The 21,829-nt window shown below is 35.9% G+C and overlaps 1 protein-coding gene across 1 annotated transcript; it reads left to right on the top strand.

Moving 5' to 3' along the window:
- Positions 1 to 4,553: 4,553 nt before the first annotated feature.
- On the top strand, positions 4,554 to 17,046 carry LOC139324499 (vomeronasal type-2 receptor 26-like). The gene is made up of 6 exons (XM_070954211.1): positions 4,554 to 4,738; positions 5,125 to 5,410; positions 7,730 to 8,581; positions 13,139 to 13,366; positions 15,823 to 15,949; positions 16,148 to 17,046. Exons 1-6 carry the CDS (start codon positions 4,554 to 4,556, stop codon positions 17,044 to 17,046), a joined length of 2,577 nt encoding a protein of 858 aa, XP_070810312.1.
- Positions 17,047 to 21,829: the final 4,783 nt, after the last annotated feature.

The following is a 21,829-nucleotide window of genomic DNA, read 5'->3' as shown; positions in this document are numbered from 1 at the left end:
AGGTCGGTGAACAGCCAAAGTAAAAAACAGAACATACAAAATTTAAAAACAGTTTAAAATAATTAAATATTTTGGCCGTAAATTAAAACAACCCAATTTAAAATCAATTTAAAATTTAACTCAAGCCAGCCCAGCTAGTTGAAATAAATAGGTTTTCAGGGCCTGATGAAAAATTTAACCAATAATTACAAATTTTAACCTTACCTTTAAAATTTTCCAAAAACCATTTGTAACCAAACTTCTTTATTTCCTTCATTTCCAAATTACCCCAAAGTTTAACATCTCCTTTTAAAATTTTTACTACTGTTTTTATATTAAATGCTCTATAATAGTTTAATAAATTTGGAATTCCTAAACCACCTTGTTTTTGGTTTTGATACCACATTTTCTTAATCAATCTTGGTTTTTTATCCCCATTACAAAATTTATCTAATTTTTTTTGATATACTTCAATGTCCTTCTTGGTTAAAAAAATCGGAAGTATCTCGAATAAAAAGTTAAATTTAGGAAGTAACATCATTTTACATAAAGCTACTCTACCAAACCAAGATAACTTAAGTTTTTTATATTTCCCAATTTTCTCTTCAATTTCTTTTATTACTATGTCATAATTTAGTTTCTTTAAATTTTTAATTTTAAGTGAAAGTATAATACCTAAATATCTTAAATTATCCTTTATCCTAATTCCAAATTGATTTTGTAATTTTTCTAATTTGTTTTCCCTATCAATTTCCATTAATAATTCTGATTTTGCCCAATTTACTTTCAAACCAGTCATATCTTCAAATTCTTCCAAATGTATTTGAACTCTTTTTATATCATTTGTAATATTATTTAAAATGACAAGAGTGTCATCTGCATATAAATTAACTTTGACGTCTTTATAACCTATTAATTCTGAATCCTCTTAATCAAAGTTGTTAAAATTTCCATTGCTAATAAAAATAGGGTCGGAGACAGAGGACAACCCTGTCTTGTCCCTGCTTCCAAATTTATATCTTGTGTAAATATACAATTTACCTTCACTCTTGCTGTACCCCTCTGGTACAATCTGGAAATAATATGAATAAATTTATTACCAAATCCTAATGCAGAAATCATTTCTTTTATAGTATCCCATTGTATAGAATCAAAGGCTTTAAAAATATCCAAGGCAAGAATACCTATCTTATCACTATTATTCTCAGCAATATCAATAACATTTAATACTCTTCTAACTAAATCACACATATAACGCCCTTTAACAAAACCTACTTGATTATGGTTTATATATTTATCTATAAAATTATTCAATCTATTTGCTACAATTGCAGTAAATATCTTAGCATCTTGGTTAATCAAGGAAATGGGCCGATAGGATTCAATCTTTTCTAAATCTTTACCTGGTTTCGGGATTAAGGATATAATTGTTCTATTCCAGGACATGGGAATATCACCTCCATGTAATATCTTATTATACAATTTCTGTAGTTTTAGGATCAAAGTTTCTTTAAACTCTTTATAAAATTCTGCTGGTAACCCATCCTCACCTGGAGATTTTCCAAGTTTTAGCTTCTGAATCACATCTTTAATTTCCTCAGAGGTAATATCCTTTTCCATTTTTTCTTTATATTTATTATCAATTTTCTTCTGACCATATTTTTCTAAGAAATTTTTTAATTTACAATTATCAATTTCTTTTTTAAGATATAATTCTTGAAAAAACTTTTTAATAATTTCACATTTCTCTAATTTTTTATAACATCTCTTACCTTTTTCATCTATTAGGACACCTACTTCTCTTTTTTCTTTTTTATCTTTCGCCATTCTTGCTAATAATTTTGAATTTTTATTACCATATTCAAAAAATTCTCTTTTTAACTAGCTTAATTTTTTTTAACTATTTCTGTATCTTCCGCTATTTGTTTATTTTTCAATTTTTTAAGTTCCTCCCATAATTTCCTATCCTTAGTCACTAGGAATCTATTTTCCAGTTCTTTTATCAATTTCTTCTTTTCCTCTATTTTTACTTTATAATTCTTATACTTCCTACTTGATAATTTAATGCTTTCTCCTCTAAAAATTGCTTTCATTGTGTCCCAAACTGTTCCATAATTGACTTCCCCATTATCATTCCAATCCCAATTTTCTTCCCATTTCTTAAGAATACGATTCTTATCTTCCTCGTTTTTATACAATTTTCCATCATATCTCCAACAATTTTCTTTTTTCTCCAAAAACATATCTAATTCTAGTAACAATTCTGCATGGTCAGAGTCTTTAAATATTCCAACATCCATATTATCCACGTTATCCATCAGATTCTTGGATACAAAAATATAGTCAATTCTTGAATATGAATTAAATACCTTTGAGTAAAAAGTATACATTCTTTCATTACCTTTAATCTCCCTCCAAACATCTACTACACCATTTTGCAACATCCAATTATCAAGTATCCCCATTTTTCTTATTCCACCATAGCGGGTAGGATTGGTACTATCCATCTGGTTTCTAATTAAATTAAAATCACCAGCAATAATTACCTTCCCTACCCTTTCAGTTTGCAACAAATCGGTAATTTTATTCAAAAAATCTTTTTGATTCACATTTGGTACAGATTCTACAGCTCTCAGATTCGGGTTTTCCCAGATGTGCCAATATGACATCTCTAATAAAAGTTAGCTTTCAGGAACTTTAAGCCTTAGAGTTTTATTTCGTTGGGGGTGTTACTTGGAACCCTGACATATTGCAGTTCTTCAGTTAGTAACACAGTTAAGTAAATCTGGCTTCCCCATTAACTTTGGTTGTCAGAGGTCACAAAAGGTTATCACATGACTCCAGGACACTGCAATGATCATAAATATGAGTCAATTTCCAGGCATCAAAATTTTGATTACATCAGGACAGGGGTGCTACAATGGACAAAAATGTGGAAAACAGTTATAAGTCATTTTTTCCAATGACATTGAAACTTTGAATTTCACTAAATGTACGGTTATAAGTCAAGGACTATCTGTATAACAAGGAAAAACAAGAGTATATTCATGAAAGTAGGAAAATAATACTGTACTGTGGGAAAACCAATTTTAGAGGATATATACAGTGTATAACAGACTGCAGCATTTTATCTCTTTATGTTTTCCAAGAATCCCTTTGATTTGCCATGGTAGATGTTTCCCTTTGGCATCTGACATTCCCAAACTGTCCCCTCCTCTTGATTTATGGGGGATTTCCCCCCCCCATTTTATTGATTTATTTCTTTCTGCCATCATTTAATGCTTCATTGCTTCCTTTTGTTTCTAATGATAAACAAGCACAATCAAACTATATTGTAGGTATCAACCTACTATAGGTAATGAGCTCCATTACCTATAGTAACCTGAGACCCTTTACCTATCAGTATATATATAAAAATAGCTTTACATCTTATGCATTAGTGTCCTCCTTCTTTCTGAGATGTATAAACATCAATGCATCCTTTTGTAGGTGGGGTCTCTCTCAATGTTCTTTAGTGGAAATCCATCAGCACATGTTGATTACTTGCTTTAGGTCCTGTGTTTTGATTCCACAGGAATCTAGTGTCAGAAGTGGGATTCATTACCTGCAAGCTGTGATCAGAGGTCAGAGTGCTAAGGTTGTGTGGGATTTCCAGATAGAGAAGGCATGTAGGTGCTGGCCAATCAACTAGACACTGTGGTAATAGACAAGGGCCAGAAGAGAATAATGGTGATAGATATAGCAATGCCAAATAGCAGCAACACCAAGAAGGCATATGAGAATCTGCAGAAGTACCAGGGCCTGAAGAAGGAATTAGAAAGCACATGAAAATTAAAGGTCAAAATGATTTGGTGATAATAGGAGCACTTGCGCTTGTAATTCCTAAGGTAGAAGAGTTACTGAAGTCACTTCAACAGATAAGCTGGAAGAGTGACTTCCTATGTATATAGTACAGTTAAATTGGAAGTTATCTCAGTTAATATGAGGCCTGTGGGGTTAAAGAGTAGTTTTAGCTAATAATTAAAAATAAACATCCCGTCTTCTACCCTTGTAATTCTTAGTTCTACTCTTAAAGCTGTGTCAGCTTTATTATCTATTTCTATTTCTGTTTCCATATTTCTACACTGATATAGATACATAAGTGATTTCATTCTTTTTTCCATCACTTCTTTCTCAGAAGTCCCTCACTTTTTCTTTTTTCTTTTTCTTTTTTTTTTTTTTTTGAGTTGTGAATGTAAAAAATCTCTATACAGATGCTGGTCTCTCTATCATTATGAAATTAACCTGTTTGTATCTTCCAAATCCTATGGGACTTCAAGGCAAAACAATAACCTGACCATGACAGCATTGTTAATGTTTCCCATGACATTCAAACTAGTAGCCCTTAGAAGTCTGTGTGTATAAATAGTGGTAGATATTACTGTCTATCCCTGTCTGAAAAACAGCTGATGAAGTCATGTCAGACTGTTCTACTTGGGCACCTTCAAGAATCATGTTGCAGACAGGGAGATTTGAATACCAAAAGAAGACTTCTATGGTTAATGGTAGCATTGATGGCATCACTGTTGACAGTAATGCCTCAAGTGGCATGCCAAGATCCTGATGTTCAATGTGACCTTGATGAGCCTGCTCCAATTCGTCACACATATCATCAGCTTGGAGAAGTTAGCATTGGTAGCATCATTTCTGTGATCTTGTCATTTTCTGATCCCCCTGATTTCAGACGACATCCTTCTCAGGAGCTTCAAGATGGACTTATGTATGTTCCTAATAGATTGATTTTTGCAGCTCTGAGTCCAACTGTTTAATTATATGATGCTCAGAATTTTTTCCTCTGAGCTATAATAACAAAACCAAGAAACACCTTTTTTTTCAAACATATGATATCTTGATGTATTTTCAATGTAGGTCAGAAGTCCATTATGACAAATTATATCTAATTCATTCTAGGTAGAGAATATAGATTTGTCTACATGATATACATACAACTAATATCTGAAGGAACTGTATTACTTACGATTAATATTAAAATTGATATTACTGTAGGAAAATTGAGTTTCTTTCTTTGAGATAAAGTCTGGAAGATTGGACATGCCATCATCTGAAACAGATCCTTTTAAATGTATTATGTAATTCTTGTTACAGAATATTTTATCAAAACTACCAGCACATTCTGGCTTTAGTGTTTGCGATCAAGGAGATCAATGAAAATACTCAGATCCTGCCCAATGTCACACTGGGCTTTCACATCTATAATAGCCATTTTAGTCCAGGTTGGACTTACCTTGCTTCCATGGGGCTTCCCTTCACCCAGGGCAGATTCATTCCTAACTACAAATGTGGGGTCCCCAAAAATCTGGCCGCCGTCCTTATGGGACCTGACATCTGTCTTCATGGAGCAACTATTCTGAACATCTACAAAGTTCCTCAGGTAAGAGTGATGACTGACTACCTGAACAAGCTTAGAGTGTTAGCTTTTATGATAAAAAACATATTCAGATTGTATATAACTTTTTGATAGATACCCATTAAGGAAGCTTTGAAGATTTATCTAAATAGTAAGTGGAGAAAAGAACTGGCTTGTGTGTCTATTTCAAAATAAGAAGAAGATCAACCTACTTAAATCCAATACTTAGGGATCCTCCTCCAGTTGTAATAAAGTCTCTATGTCCTCTAAACCTTGAGAAACCTCCCTTCATTTCTAATCCAACAAGTTTGTCCAGTAGAAAAGCAGAGAAATTTGGCATTTTTAAGAAGACAATAGCTATGGTGTTTTAAGTGTCTTGAGCATCCATGGATGCTTCCTTCTGTAGGCCAATAGCATCTCCAAAATATTCTGGAAAGATTGGAGTAGAAAGAAGGAAAAGAGATTTTGGACTCATAGACATTCTTTTCTTCTTGATTGGATTAACGACAACTTTGATTAACGACAACTTTGACCCGAATGTGTTTGGCATAGGTAAATATTCTGCAATTCCAGACACCAAATTCAGATTCAGCATTAATTTTTTTCCTTTTCTAGTACAGTTCTACTATTTATGAGTGCATGCGTGTGCTTTACCTTTCTTTACAAAGACAACAAACACAATGAGAGTTCTTCCACAAAAATATTGCTTTCACTTCTATATCCTGGATATGTTTTTTTTTTTTTAATTCGATTTATATGCCGCCCTTCTCCGGAGACTCAGGGCGGCTTACAATGCGTTAAGCAATAGCCTTCATTCTTTTGTATATTTTATACAAAGTCAGCTTATTGCCCCCACAAACTGGGTCCTCATTTCACCTACCTTAGAAAGGATGGAAGGCTGAGTCAACCTTGAGCCTTGGACAGATTCGAACCAGCAGAAATTGCAGGCAGCTGTGTTAATAACAGGGTGCACTAAACCACTGTACTATCAAGGCTCTTGTTTGGAAAGAAATGTCCCAAGTTGCTTTTTTCAAGAGGAAACTGGACCTACTGGGTTTTTTAAAGACATTTTGCTTCTCACCCAAGAAGCTTCTTCAGCTCTTACTGGATGGGTGGGAAATGAAAGGATGTTTATTCCATGCTAACACATGGCACAAAATAGGAGAACAAACCCAACAGGGGCTTGCAGATGGTCCTTGCCGACTCCTTGCATACAGCTGGTCATTTGCATTCTTTTAGTGAGGTGTTAAGACCACCTGGAGGTTTATCTGTGGTCATCAGGGTCACCTGAGCAGTGAAAATGGATGTGGGACCTTCTTGGAACTGTTGAGAGGATTGTGTTGTAGACTAGAGATAGATGATATCGTATGCCTCCCTCTCTGTTTAGATTTTGATATACATGGCCTCTGCTCAATTTTGACATACACGGCCTCTTTGACCCCTCTTTCAAACCAGTGGTTCTCTCTGTCCAATATATGGACTTTGCTATCTTCAAAAGAGTGGCCTCTGTCTTTTAAATGCAGATGGATTGCTGAATCTAGTCCTGATGTTTTTGTTCTCCTATATTGTGCTGTCTGCAAGGACTATATTCCACACCATCCAGTCCCTACCATCCAGTCAGAACAGAAGAAGCTTATTTTATTTTTTATTCATTTTATTTATTTTATTTTGTCAAGCATGTATAAGATAACAGATATAATATAAACATAATTATGAAGACATGAAATGGATACGAAGAAATGGGGACAGTAGGCACGCTCGTACGCTTATACACTCCCCTTACAGACCTCTTAGGAATGGGGTGAGGTCAACAGTAGACAGTCTAAGGTTAAAGTTATGGGGGTTTGGGGAAGAAACTACAGCATCAGGTAGTGCATTCCAGGCATTGGCCACTCTGTTGCTGAAGTCGTATTTACTGCAATCGAGTTTGGAACTGTTTACCTTAAGTTTGTATCTATCGTGTGCTCGTGTATTATTGCAGTTGAAGCTGAAGTAGTCATTGACTGGTAGGATGTTGTAGCAGATCATTTTGTGTACTACGCTTAGGTCAGACCGAAGGTGGCATAGTTCTAAATTGTCTAATCCCAAAATTTCAAGCCTGGTGGCTTTTTGGATGAGAAGCAAAACATCTTCAAAGAAAAACCAGAAAGTCCAGTTGCCTTTTGAAAAAGCAACTTTGGGACAACCATGACCTGGATGACTGAGAATCTCCATAGACATTTGGAAATAAGCACAAATATTTGGAGCATGTTTTACTATATAAACTCAAGGACACCCAAAGATTCAATTGTATGTACAGATTTTCAGAGGCTCACAACAATCTTTGCTTTTTACTTCCTTTAGCTGACCTATGGCTCTACTCCAATCATGGATAAAGAGACTCAAGCAGTTTTCTTCCAACAAATGTTTCCAGATGAATCCCACCAACGTAGGGGCCTCCTGCAGCTACTGCTGTATTTTAGCTGGATCTGGATTGGAGTTCTTGTTGTGAATGATGACAAGGGGGAGAAATTTGTCCAGGAGGTGCTCCCCACATTTTCCCAGCATGGCATCTGCATTGATTTCATACAAAAGTTCCCTAAGGTAGATTTTTATGTTGACTTTAATGATCAAGTAGGTGAAGGACTCCATATATATCAAGTTCTCATGAACAGCACAGCCAATGTCATAGTCTTAAATGGGGAAACTGAATCTTTATCACTTCTGAGAACATATCTCCAATTGGCAGAAGTGGAGGATATACCAAAGAAGGCAAAAATCTGGGTTACAACAGCTCAGACAGATTACACTTCAGTTTCCTTTCATAGATCGTGGAATATTCATTTCCTGCAGGGTGCTTTATCCTTTGCAGTTCACACAAAGGAGATCAAAGACTTTCCAAAGTTTCTTGAAAGTATAAGTCCAATCAACAACCAGTATGATAATTTTAGGAAAGATTTCTGGGAACAGGCATTCAACTGTTTCTTCACCAATCCTGAAACAGAGATGTCCGAGAACAAATGTACTGGGCAGGAGAGGCTTGAGACCCTTCCTACATCTGTGTTTGAAACACACATGAGTGGCCAGAGTTATAATATTTACAATGCAGTCCATGCTGTGGCACATGCTTTGCACTCTCTGTATTTATTCAAATCCAGGCAAAGAATATTAGTGAAAGAAAGAAGGCAGCAGTTTCCGAGTCAAGTGTTATGGCAGGTAAGATCTAAAGGATAGAACTGCACCATATGTGTAGTAGCAACATCTGTCCATCAACCTTAATGAATAATACTTTTAGGACATTGGTATGATTCTACCAAGGGAAATATACTACTGACTTACTGAACTGGAATATTTATATGCTAATATTAAAATTATAATTGGTGTTCTACAAAACTCCTGCAACAACCTTTTGAATACACTTCAGTCCATCAAATTAACTGTCATAAAAATGAGTCTATAAGTAGATGGAAGGAGATGGTCCACTCCATCTCTAAAAATGGACTAAAAGCCATTGAGCTATGTTGTTTACTCTAGGAGTCCTTGTTAACTCCTGTCTAATCTACAATGAAACAAAAAATATGTTGGATGTGTTCTTTTCACATTCTCTGTTCTCATTATTATAATATATTTAGTAAGAGCTACTGTTGTTTTTTCTTGAATAATGTATTTCCTTGAATAATGCCTCAGTAAGTGGGAATGAAAGAGGTAGTATGATACATTGGAGAAAACAATCTGGTTTAAGATAATAATTCATGGATTTAGAAAATTCATAGAAAGTATTAATTTATCTGAACATTTCAAATAGTTTAGTATATCATATATATATCCAATTCCACCTGAAAAAGTCCTGATGAAATTGTCAAATTTATGAAGCTCATAATGAAAAATTTTTGTTAAGAGAACAGAAACATCTGCAAATTATGCACTTTATCTATACAGATAGTCCCTAAAGGCACCAGAAGAGTTTGCCTGTTATAATGCCCTCCTTTCTAACCATTTGTAGGGAATGTTCTATATCTGACATAGTAAAATAACTTGGTGAGGAGGAAATTGAAATTTTGGGTCACTTTGGGACACCTCTGAGTGTAAGTATATATTACCACACTTGTAACACCATAGCCAGACAATAGAAAGAATTAGAAATAACTATTTCTATTTCTAGAAATAGAAATATCTGTTCCTTACTAGCTGGACCTGAAGTAAGCATTTCGTTGTAGCTGTGTTCTATATCTGAATTTTGATTGAACACAAATAACCACCAAGTGAGGTGATTGTGAGCAAAATCACGGTTTATGTATATATTATTTGCGCTACAAAGTGTAATTTTGTATATACATATTTTTTGTTTGTTTTTTATTAAAGAGTTTTACAAAAAAAAGCTTTTACAAATATTTCCCCCTCCCCCCTCCCTTCCTTATCCCCCCCAACACCCCCCCCCCCGGACTTCCCAGAACAAAATACAGGGTATAACAATTAACAATCATATACTAAACTAGACTACCTATCTATGGATTCCTATCCCCCCCTTCACACTTTAACTCCCCTTTTACTTAACTAAATATGAATACTCTTAATTTTTATTCATTCATAAGCTATTTGATACTTTTTAGTCCGATATTTGTTTTGAATATAATCAATCTATCTTCTCCATTCCGATATATATCTTTCTTGGGAATGATCTTTCAAATAAGCTGAAATTTTCGCCATTTCTTCTAAATTCGCTACTTTTAATGTCCATTCTTCAATAGTAGGCAGATCTTCCTTCTTCCAATATTGCACCACCAAAAGTCTAGCTGCAGTTATTAAATTTAAGATCAATTTAGTCTCTATAACTGTACAATCTATGATTATACCCAACAAAAACAACTGTGGAGTAAACTTTATCTTCTTTTTAAGAATATTTTGGATAATCCACCATATTTTAATCCAAAATGCTTTAACTTTTTTACAAGTCTACCATATATGATAATAAGTGGCATCATCACAATCACAGCTCCAACACTTAGATTGCAAATTTGGATACATACAAGCTAACTTTTTAGGATCTAAATGCCATCTATAAAAGATTTTATAAAAATTTTCTCTTAAATTTTGTGCTTGCGTAAATTTCACATTTTTAACCCATATTTTTTCCTAAGTTTCCATCATTATTGGTTCCTGAATATTTTGTGCCAATTTTATCATACAATCCTTAACTAATTCCATTTCTGAATCTTTTTTTTTTTTGCTTTAATTTATATGCTGCCCTTCTCTGGAGACTCAGGGCAGCTTACAATGCGTTAAGCAATAGCCTTCATACTTTTGTATATTTTATACAAAGTCAGATTATTGCCCCCACAATCTGGGTCCTCATTTTACCTACCTTTGAAAGGATGGAAGGCTGAGTCATATTGATTTCTATCAATATATTATATAATCTTTTTATATGCATTTGACCTTGATCTCTAATTTGTTTTACCAAATTTTCCTCTTTCTGCATGATACCAATTATCTGATCTTCTTTCCATCTAGCTTGCAACTGTCCATACTGAAACCAGGTTTGAATTATCCTTTCTTCTTTTAATGCATTTAAAGATTTTAACTGCAATACACCCCCTTCCATTTTAAGAAGCTCTTTATAGGTAATCACCTCTTGCTTTTGCTCTATACTTATATTATCTATCGCATGTCTGGGTATTGCCCATATAGGTATCTTATAATTTAACTTGTATTGATACTTTTTCCAAACCCGTAACAAGGCATTCCTTAATATATGGCTTTTAAAGGTCTTATCCACCTTCTTATCATATAATAAATAAGCATGCCAGCCATATAACAAATCATATCCTTCAATATTCAATATTCTTTCTTCTGTTGAATTAATCCAGTCACTAATTATTGATAGGACAGCTGCTTCATAGTATAATCTTAAATTAGGCATTTTAAAACCTCCTCTTTCACGTGTATCTTGCATTATTTTTAACTTTATTCTCGGTCTTCTCCCTGCCCAAACAAAATTATTAATACCCTTCTGCCATTCCCTCAAATTTTCATCTTTCTTGAGTATTGGTATCATTTGGAACAAAAATAAAAACCTGGGTAAAACATTCATTTTTATTGCTGCTATTCTTCCCAACAAAGATAATTGTAATTTTCCCCAATTCTCCATCTCTTTCTGTATTTTTTGCCATAACAATTCATAATTATTTTTATATAATTTTACATTTGAAGGTGTAATATATACCCCTAAATATTTAACCTTTTTTACTATTTCAAATTAATCTTTCTAATTCTTCTTTTTGCGTTACTGTCATATTTTCAGTTATTATCTTTGTTTTTTGTTTGTTTATTTTAAATCCAGACATTTGTCCATATTGGCTAATTATATCCATTAAACCTGTAACTGATTGTAGTGGTTGAGTTAAAGTAACAACCAAGTCATCTGCAAATGCTCTTAATCTATAATCATGATGTCTAATTTTAATTCCCTTTATTTTATTTGACCCTCGTATTTTATTCAGTAAAAGTTCCAAAGTTAAAATAAACAATAATGGTGATAAAGGGCATTCCTGTCTTGTTCCTTTTTCAATTTTAAAAGTTTCTGTTAAACTACCATTAATTACTATTTGTGCTATTTGTCTCTGGTATATTGCCTTAATAGATTGTGTAAAATACTCTCCAAACTGCATCTTTTCTGTTATTTTCAATAAAAATTGCCAATTCAATCGATCAAATGCCTTCTCCGCATCCAAAAAAATAAGCACTGCAGGGACTTGGTTGTTTCTTTCCAGATACTCCAATAAATTTACAATTTGTCTTACATTACATTTCATTTGTCTCCCAATTATAAATCCAGATTGATCATTATGAATCATTTGTTGCATAACTATCATTAACCTATTTGCTAATATTTTAGCAAAAATCTTATAATCAGTATTTAAAAGCGATATTGGCCTATAATTTTTGGGTTGACTACAATCTTGGTCCTCCTTTTGGATCAATGAAATAAAAGCTGTTCTCCAGGATGGGGGTACATCTCCTCCAGCTTGAATCTTACTAAATAATTCCTTAAGCGGTTCCACCATTTCTAACTGCAAATTTTTATAATAAACAGCTGTCAATCCATCTGTGCCTGGGGCTTTACCCCCTTTTAACTGTTTAATTGCTAAAATAATTTCCTCCGAAGTTATTGGTTGGTTCAGTCCTTCCCTTTGCTCTGGTGTAACTACAGGAATATTCTCCTCCTGTAAATATCTATCTATGTCTTTACTTTGAATTGTATCACTAGCATATTACTTTGTATAAAATTCTAAAAAAAGCTTTTTAAATCATATTTTGTTGATATACCTCTTTACCTTTGTATTCTATTTTTTCTATGGTACGTTGCTTTTGTTTTTTTCCTTAACAAATAAGCTAACCATCTACCTGGTTTATTCGCATTACAAAAAATATTGTGTTTAGCATATTGTAAATTAGTTGCTACTTGGTCTGCCATCAGCATGGATTTGTTTTTTGTTTTATTTTGTAATTCTATGTTTATACATGTATATTTTATTGTATTAATATCATATTTTGCTTCTACTTTGTTTTCCAACGATTGTTATATTATTTGTTTGGTGCTGGTCTATAACTAAAACAAAAGTAAACAAGCAATATCCAGTATAAATCCTTCCTTCCTTCCTTCCTTCCTTCCTTCCTTCCTTCCTTCCTTCCTTCCTTTCTTCCTTCCTTTCTTCCTCCCTCCCTCCCTCTCTCCCTCCCTCCCTCCCTCCCTTTTTTATCACTGTATTATAGCTTCATTCCTTTCTAAGAAGTGTCTCATTCAACAACAGCATTGGTGAAAAGATCACTTTTGACAAAAATGGAGAATTCATTGGTGGATTTGATATTATTAACTGGATCACATTCCCAAACCAGTCCTTTATTAGGGTCAAAGTTGGAAGAATAGATCCCACAGCTCCACCTGACAAATTCTTCAATATCTCTGGGGATTCCATCACATGGCCAGTAGGATTTCCTCAGGTTAGATGTATGAATCTAGCTTTGTCTGTCTTTGTTTATACAGCATAAAAATGTCTCTATTGATGGAAAATTCATAGCATCATCTCTTGGTTAACCTCTGTAGAAATCTCATGGGGAAAGGAAAAAAAAACATTTGAAATATTTGGTATAGAAATATGTGTCACAGTTTTCCTCATGACCTCTGATATGGATTATGCCACAACATGGAACTGCCCTTGAACAGAGTTCAAAAGTTTTAACTAGTGCAGAATGCAATAGAGCATCTAGTAAATGTCTATTATTATTTGGCATATGTAACATGACTATTCTGTGCACTCAGTTGGTTGCCAGTCTGCTATCATGTGCAATTAAAGGTGCTGGTGTCAACTTTAAAGCCCTTCATGGCTTAGAACAAGGTTACTCGAGAGATCATCTCTCCCCAATTATTTTAATCCATTCCAGGCAAGCAGGAGGATTATGCTTCAGGTTCCATCAGCCAAAGAATGCTTAAAGCCTATAAAATGTCCCTTTTTTTCCTCTAATACCCCTCTACTGGAACCTTCTGTCTCTGGAGGTCAAGATGGCCAGAATCATGATGGCCTTTTGTAAGACTCTAAAACCTGGTTCCATGACCAGGCTTGAGGCTCTGACTTAGTGAAGGGAAATAGAATAACAGAGTTGGAAGGGACCTTGGAGGTCTTCTATTCCAACCTCCTGCCTAGGCAGGAAACCCTACACTACTTCAGACAAGTGGTTATCTAATCTCTTCTTAAAAACTTCCAGTGTTGGGGCATTGGTAACTTCTGGAGGCAAGTTGTTCCACTGATTAATTGTTCTCACTGTCAGGAAATTTCTCCTTAGTTCTAAGTTGCTTCTCTCCTTGATTAGTTTCCACCCATTGCTTCTTGTTCTACCCTCAGGTGCTTTGGAGAATAGTCAGATTCCCTCTTCTTTGTGGCAACCCCATAGATATTGGAACACTGCTATCGTGTCACTCCTAGTCCTTCTTTTCATAAGACTAGACACATCCAGTTCCAGCAACTGTTCTTTTTATGTTTTATCCTCAAGTCCCCTAATAATCTTTGTTGCTCTTCTCTGCACTCTTCCTAGAGTATCAACATATTTTTTACATCATGGCAACCAAAATTGGATGCAGTGCTCCAACTGTGGCTTTACCAAGACATTATAAAGTGGTATTATGTCACATGATCTTGATTCTATCCCTCTGTTTATTTAGCCTAGAACTGTGTTGGATTTTTTGGCAGCTGCAGCACACTGCTGGCTCATATTTAAGTGATTGTCCACTAGAACTCCAAGATCCCTCTCACAGTTACTACTATTGAGCAAGGCACCACATATACTGAACCTGTGGATTTTGTTTTGCCTAAATGTAGAACCTTACTTTTTTCACCATTAAATTTCATTTTGTTAGATAGTGCCCAATGTTCAAGTCTGTCAAGATCCTTCTATATCTTAAGTCTATCTTCCAAAGTTTTGCCTATTCCTATCAGCTTGGTGTCATCTGCAAATTTGATGAGTTCTCCATCTATCCCCTCATCCAAGTCATTGATGAATATGTTGTAGAGTATTGGGCCTAAAACAGAGCCCTGGGTACTGCACTGCATATCTCCCTCCATGTAGATGCAATTCCATTGACGACTACACACTGAGTGGAATTGGCCAGCCAGTTACATATCCATTTGGTGGTGATGTTGTCTAACTCACATTTTTCTATTTTATCAAGTAGTAGGTTATGGTCTATTTCATCAAATGTCAAATGTTCTGAGATCACATCTGACAGTTCTGGGGTGAAAAGCTACCAGTTTGGACTGGTTCAGCCGAACCAGTAGCAATGGCGGCAGGTGGTTCGGAGAACTGGTAGTGACAGCAGTGCGAGGCTCCGCCCACCCGCCCATCATTACTTCCTGGTTTTAACCAGGAAGTAACCATTTTTTTACAGGCTCGTTCACTTCAAAACCGGTAGGGAAGGTAAATAGATTTCACCCCTGTGCCAGTTCCTTCAGAACCTTGGGGTGTAATCCATCTGGTACTGGTGATTTGAACTCGTCTAGGGTAGACACATGCTCACTTACCATTTTCTTCCCTATTTTAACTTGTGTTCCTAATCTGTTTTTGTGGTGATGTTTTTGATAGGTTGGACTGTTTTTTCCCTTTGTGTAAAGGCAGATGCAAAAAACGAGTTAAGTAGTTCTGATTTCTCCCTGTTGCTTGTCACCTTCTTGCTACTTTCTCCCAGCAATGGACCAATTGTTTCCTTGACTTTTTTCTTGTTTGTAACATATTGGATGAAGCTTTTTTTGTTATTTTTTTACATTTGTCACAAGCCTTTGTTTGTTGTGAGCCTGAGCTACTTACATGTATGAGTGATATAGGTTTGGTATTTCTTGGTTCCTCTGCATTTTAATTTTTATAATGCTTGAAATTCTTATATCATTTTTTTTTAAATTTCTTGATAGGCACCACCTTGTTCTTTATGTAATGATCCTTGTAAAGCAGGATACAGCAAGGTCAAGAAAGATGGGAAGTCATTTTGCTGCTATGATTGTCTTCCATGTCCAGAGGGAAAAATATCAATGGAGAAGGGTAGGAAGATTCAAGATATAATGGAGCTAAGCATATAGTACCTATTATAGTTATACCAATTGCCACCTCAAATGGCCCTGATAACAGCTTCAAATTTGTGAAGATCAAAATGGATAATTTCAATGGAGAATGAATTAAGGTTTCAGTATGACACTGTGTATAAGTCAGAATATACATCTCTCTTTTGTTCTTTTTCAGACATGGATGACTGTTCTCGGTGCCCAGATGATCACTATCCAAACCCTGACAGAAATACATGCCTTCCAAAGCAGATTAGCTTTTTATCCTATGAAGAACCTGTGGGGATCAGTCTTACTGCCCTTTCTCTTTGTTTTTGTTTTAAGACAATTTTGGTGCTTAAAACTTTCATAAAACATAAAGATACTCCCATTGTCAAAGCCAACAACCGGAATCTCACCTACACACTCCTTGTTTCTCTCCTCCTCTCTTTCCTTTGTGTGTTTCTATTTATTGGGAGACCCAACAAAATTCTGTGTCTCCTTCGTCAACCAGCTTTTGGACTCATCTTCTCTGTGGCAGTTTCTTGTATATTGTCCAAAACCTTTGTAGTGGTTCTAGCATTTATGGCCACCAAACCTGGCTCCAAAATGAGGAAATGGGTGGGTGGGAGAATGGTCACTTTTATTCTTTTTTCCTGCTCCCTTGTTCAAACCACTATTTGCATAGTATGGTTGGCAATTTTTCCACCATACCCAGATTTTGATACACAGTCAATGTCAGAAGAAGTCATCCTGGAGTGCAATGAGGAATCGATCATGTTCTACTGTGTTTTGGGCTTTATGGGTTTTCTTGCTCTGGTTAGCTTCTCTGCTGCTTTTTTAGCTAGGAAGTTACCTGATAGCTTCAATGAAGCCAAATTCATCACCTTCAGCATGTTGGTCTTTTGCAGTGTTTGGCTTTGCTTTGTTCCAACTTATCTAAGCACAAGGGGGAAATATATGTTAGCTGTGGAGATCTTCTCCATGATTTCCTCCAGTGCTGGCTTATTAGTGTGTATCTTTTTCCCCAAGTGTTTTATCATTGTGATGAGACCTGAACAGAACAATAAGCATCAGCTAATGAAAAGAAAATTGTAAATGATCTTTCTTTATATATGTGTCTGATAATTTTTCCAAGTATACATTTAAGCCAGATAGTATATGACATATACAATTACATAGTGGAATAGGACAAGTAGCTACAGGCATCTTGCCACAGCCAACTCATTAAGTCAACACATTGTGGGACAACTCACCATGGCCAACTCACCAGTTAACTGGGAGCAATTCAACTATTCAATTTAAATATTTAAAACAATTTAAATGTTTTAATTTTTATCATTCACATTTCACTTTGTCCCTCCTTTCTTTAATGATTCTATTCCACTATTTCTTTAATATTATTGCAATTCTTGTTCTGCTGTGAGTTTTCCCATGGGGATTTGACTGCAGCAATTTGGCTGTGGTGAATTGGCCATGGCCAGTTGGCTGCGGCAAGTGGTCCATTACATAGGACTTCTATGTTTCAGTGTCTATCTTATGAAGAAGCTTCCTCTGTATGATTTAGAGGGCTCTGACCCTTTTATCTTCTTCAAGAATGTGAAGAACTGAGTTTTTTCCTAGATGTTAATTTGTTACATATATTTATTGCATGGTACCTAGGAGTTTTTTTCTTTACATTGGATTAAAGTCTAAGACAATGGGTTTTTTTCTGTTCCTTGTGTTTGCATTATATTAAATTCCAATAAGACATAGTCACATTCCCCCAAAGTTCTAGTAATTTCAACCCTTTCTATCACTTTTTTTATTTTAGTATGAATTAGCAATAGCAATAGCACTTAGACTTATTGTTGTGGCCCACCAGTGGACTGCGCGGATTGTTGCTGATCCTGACGAGGAGGAGGCTGGTATGTTGTCACACCAGCAGCCTGTGCAACCGGTGCTCAAATCAGACAGCGAGGAGGCTGAAGAAGATGTGGTGCCAGAGGCAGAGATTCAGCCAGGGCCTTCAGAACCTCCAGAGGCTTCTTTAAGTGTAGAGGATGAAGTGGAGGAGCCTCTTCTCAATGCACGAGCACGCAGAGCTGCCAAAAGGCAGGAGTGGTTCCTCAGGAGGAAGTCTCCTTGAGAGCAAGGCTTGGGTCTAATTGGCCACTCCCTTAGCCTATTTAAGTTTGCACACAGCTTGTAAAAAGTTGCAGGAAACAACGTTCATTCGTTCGCTGACCATTGAGTTTGGATTTTCTTTGCAAACATTGCTTCTGGGCTTTCTGCCAACTCTAGTAAGACTCTATCTTATCTGTGGAATTTCTGGCAGGTTGTTAAGAATGTTTTATTAACAGCCTGCATTTGCAAAATACTGCGTTTTGAAGTAAACTGAGTTTTGTTTGGAGTTTGTGTGTGCTGTGTTCTTTGGGATCTGTAGCTGGGGCAGAACACTTATATGCTGCTTTACAATGCTTTACAGCCTTCTCTAAGCAGTTTACAGAGTTAGCATATTGTTCCAAACAATTTTGGTCCTCATTTTACCCACCTTGGAAGGATGGAAGGCTGAGTCAACCTTGAGCCTGGTGAGATTTAAACTGACAAATTGCAGTCAGCTGTCAATCAGTAGATGTACCCTGCAGTACTGCACTCTAACCATTGTGCCACTTTGGCTCATTAGGTCCATTATAGCAGCCCCTCTAGTTTCCTCCTCTATCCTTTGGATGACAAAGTTGTCAGATAGTCAGTCCAGTATGATCTCCCACTTGATGCAGAGTTTGTCTCCCAGTTGATATCAGGTAATTAAACTCACCCTTTATTACTATGGTGTGATTCCTACATGCTTTAGTTAACCAATTAGCAAAATTAATTTATATTTATTTGACTGTTATCACTTACTTTATTTTTCTTGAGCAATGCCTATCATAATTTTCTAAATATAAATAAGCTGTAAAATGTAATAAGAATTAAAATTTGGCTTTACTGCTCATCTTATTTCATATGAAGTTTAGAATGTGTCTAAAGGAGTGGAGATATTACTCAAAGAACCTTTGGGTTTAAACGAAGAGATCTCTCAATTGTTTCTGAAGCAATGAGGCACTGGGAATTCCCAGGCAACTTCATGTGGTCAGGGGGAGAAATGGAAAAGATCTTCCAGCTGGCCACCTAGCTGACCTTGTCTCTGTAGCAAACACCAATGACCCAATGACATCTTTTGTAAAGCAAAGGAAAATACTTGAATTGGGGTCCAATCCAGTGGTGGGTTCCTCCTGGTTCAGTCCGGTTCTGCCGAGCCGGTAGTGGTGACGATATGACGTCACCGAACCAGTTCTCCCCCCCCCCGCCCTCCCACCCCCCACCCCCCCACGTTATACTTACCTTTTATTTGGTCCCACTCCCAATCTATTGCTGCCTCCTGAGTCCCAGCTGATGACTAGAGGGAAAAAAACTGTTTAAACTCTTGCCGCGGGGCTTCAAATCCTACAGCTGATCAGTGTTAAAAGCAAACAAATGAGTCGGGTCATAAGTGCGAGGACTGGTTGTAAGTGCGAGGACCTTCCAGAAATGACTCTGACCAGCTAGCCACGCCACCTAGTCACATGACCTCCAAGCCACACCCACAAAATAAGCCACACCCACAGAACCGGTAGTAAAAATATTTAGAACCCACCCCTGGTCCAATCCATGAAACCAGTTGTATCCAACTTTCATGCTTTCCCCTTTCTGATCAATATGCTGGATTATGACTGCTGAAAATATCACAGATCACATCAACAGATCACAGCATGTTGCATGGTCATAAATCTATTTGGTGTACTTATGGTCCTGCAGCACTTGATTAAGCAGAAAACAGTAATTCAAAATGCCAGCAGATGAAATTACTCCAGTTTCTCTAGGTAAATGCTAATGACAATTGCAACATGTAGGAAGCTATTCTGGCCACAGCAACAAATATAAGTTGTGGAGTTCTATAGAACACAACAAACGTTTCACTGCTACAAATTAGATTTAAATAAATAGAAGCTACAGTGTTTGCCAATAACGTTTTGCCAATATTTCCATTTGGGAGAGGGCTGCAAAGGAAGGCTGTGATGAGTGGGGCTCTCCAGAGTCACTTTCATGCCCTGATATATCTCAAAGTTTAGCGGAAAGGGAGTCTCGGTCTATCTTCAGTTATGTAGAGGAAGAGAAATATTACCATTTATTACCCTTCAGTTCCAAGGAAGAATTATATCATCAATCTTCCCAGGTTTGGTAATTGTACAAGACTGGCTTGACTTAATTTTGTTTCAGTATGATTCATCTTTTACTCAGTGCCCATCTAGTCAATTTAGGAAGAGACAAGGGATGAAATTCAGCAGGTTCTAACAGGTTCTGGAGAACCAGTAGTGGAAATTTTGAGTAGTTCAGAGACCTGGAAAATACCATCTCTTGATGGCCCCAGAGTGGGGTGGGAATGGAGATTTTGCAGTATCCTTCCCCTGCCATGCCCACCAAGCCACACCCACCAAGCTACACCATGCCCACAGAACTGGTAGTAAAAAAAAATTGAATTCCACCATTGGAAGGGAAATATGCTAGATCATATTATTTAAAAAAAAAACAATTTTATTGAAGATTTTGATTACAATAGTAAAAGCAAGTATAAAACTAAACTTCATATTCTTCATATATTTTAACCTCCAACTCCCTAAAACATCCATGCTGACTTAATTATCATATTACGGACAATTCTAAGAAGAGAAGGAGTTTGAGTAAAATATCAATGACTAGTAGATGGCTACAATGGATTTATAGAGTTCTACTTGCTGTCACTGTAGCCTTTCTCTAAATCCAGATAAAGTGAGAAAAATGTTTCTAAAATTTCTTGGAACTTTTTATAAGGCAAAGGCTCATCTATTCCTGGAAATTACTAAGTTATTGGATGGAAAGGAATAGGAGAGTAGTCAACAAAGAACAAATGGGCCATATGTTCACCAACAAATGTGACATACAGAAAGTGTCAGAAAATAGATGGAAGAAAGCATGCCGAAAACTGACCTTTCTGAGATCATAAATAAATCCACTCAACTGGAATAGGACAAATAACATTAAACAATATAGAGAGATGCATATATGCTAGTTACATACATATATTTCAACTCATATCATCACTGATTAAATGAGAGTCATTTAGATTTGCTCTTAGTCTAAAAATTGAAGAGCTGAATAAAGTTTGCTACTTTTAATGACTATGTCAGGCTGTGAACTAGAAGCCAACACCATTTATTAGAATTGAAGGCAGGAAAGAGAAGGAAAAAAAAATACTGTGGGAGGGAGCCATGCCTAGAAATCTGTTGGCTCCTAAATCTTTCAATCAAATCAATTCTCAAACCCTTGTTTGTGAACTCCTACAATCCTGATATGTACTTATTAAAAGATTACTATTTGAAACCCTGCTTGGAATATGCCTAATAATTAGGTAGAACTACTAGAACCTGGAAAGTGCATCATTATTGAAACCAAAGGAGAGGGACAAAGAAGCACAGTTGTTGTTGGGCCCTTCTGCTATCCTTTGATTGTTTATCAACACTAACACAAAACACTGTTAGCAAAGTATTTTGATGTCATTTCTTATCATTCACAGAAGGTCGTATGCCCAGATAGAGAGTTTCCACAGCAGCATGTTAATTGTTAAACAAATGGATTAAATTATTTAAAAGATTAAGGTATTCTGTTCATTACCGGGTGATGGCAGCTGTAGTAGAGATTGCCTTGAGAATCATTTGATTCAACACTGAGGTAAAAATATAAGACTTTAGGTTTAGTAACATTGCAATTATGATTGGGGACCTTACACAAGGAATAAATATGACCATATTGACTGAAAGTTTTCCTTCTGTATACAAATGAGCCT

This window comes from Pituophis catenifer, unplaced genomic scaffold (assembly GCF_029215685.1).
Source record: "Pituophis catenifer annectens isolate HBS135680 unplaced genomic scaffold, rPitCat1.0.hap2 SCAF_15, whole genome shotgun sequence".
NCBI lineage: Eukaryota > Metazoa > Chordata > Lepidosauria > Squamata > Colubridae > Pituophis > Pituophis catenifer.
This window is presented reverse-complemented; position numbering and strand designations above follow the sequence as displayed.

Excerpts from the sequence above, each read along its gene's own strand:
- LOC139324499 (XM_070954211.1), top strand. The coding sequence starts at position 4,554 with ATGCCTCAAGTGGCATGCCAAGATCCTGATGTTCAATGTGACCTTGAT. Across the intron at positions 8,582-13,138 it reads CGAGTCAAGTGTTATGGCAG|CTTCATTCCTTTCTAAGAAG; the intron begins GTAAGATCTAAA and ends ACTGTATTATAG. Across the intron at positions 15,950-16,147 it reads AAAAATATCAATGGAGAAGG|ACATGGATGACTGTTCTCGG; the intron begins GTAGGAAGATTC and ends GTTCTTTTTCAG.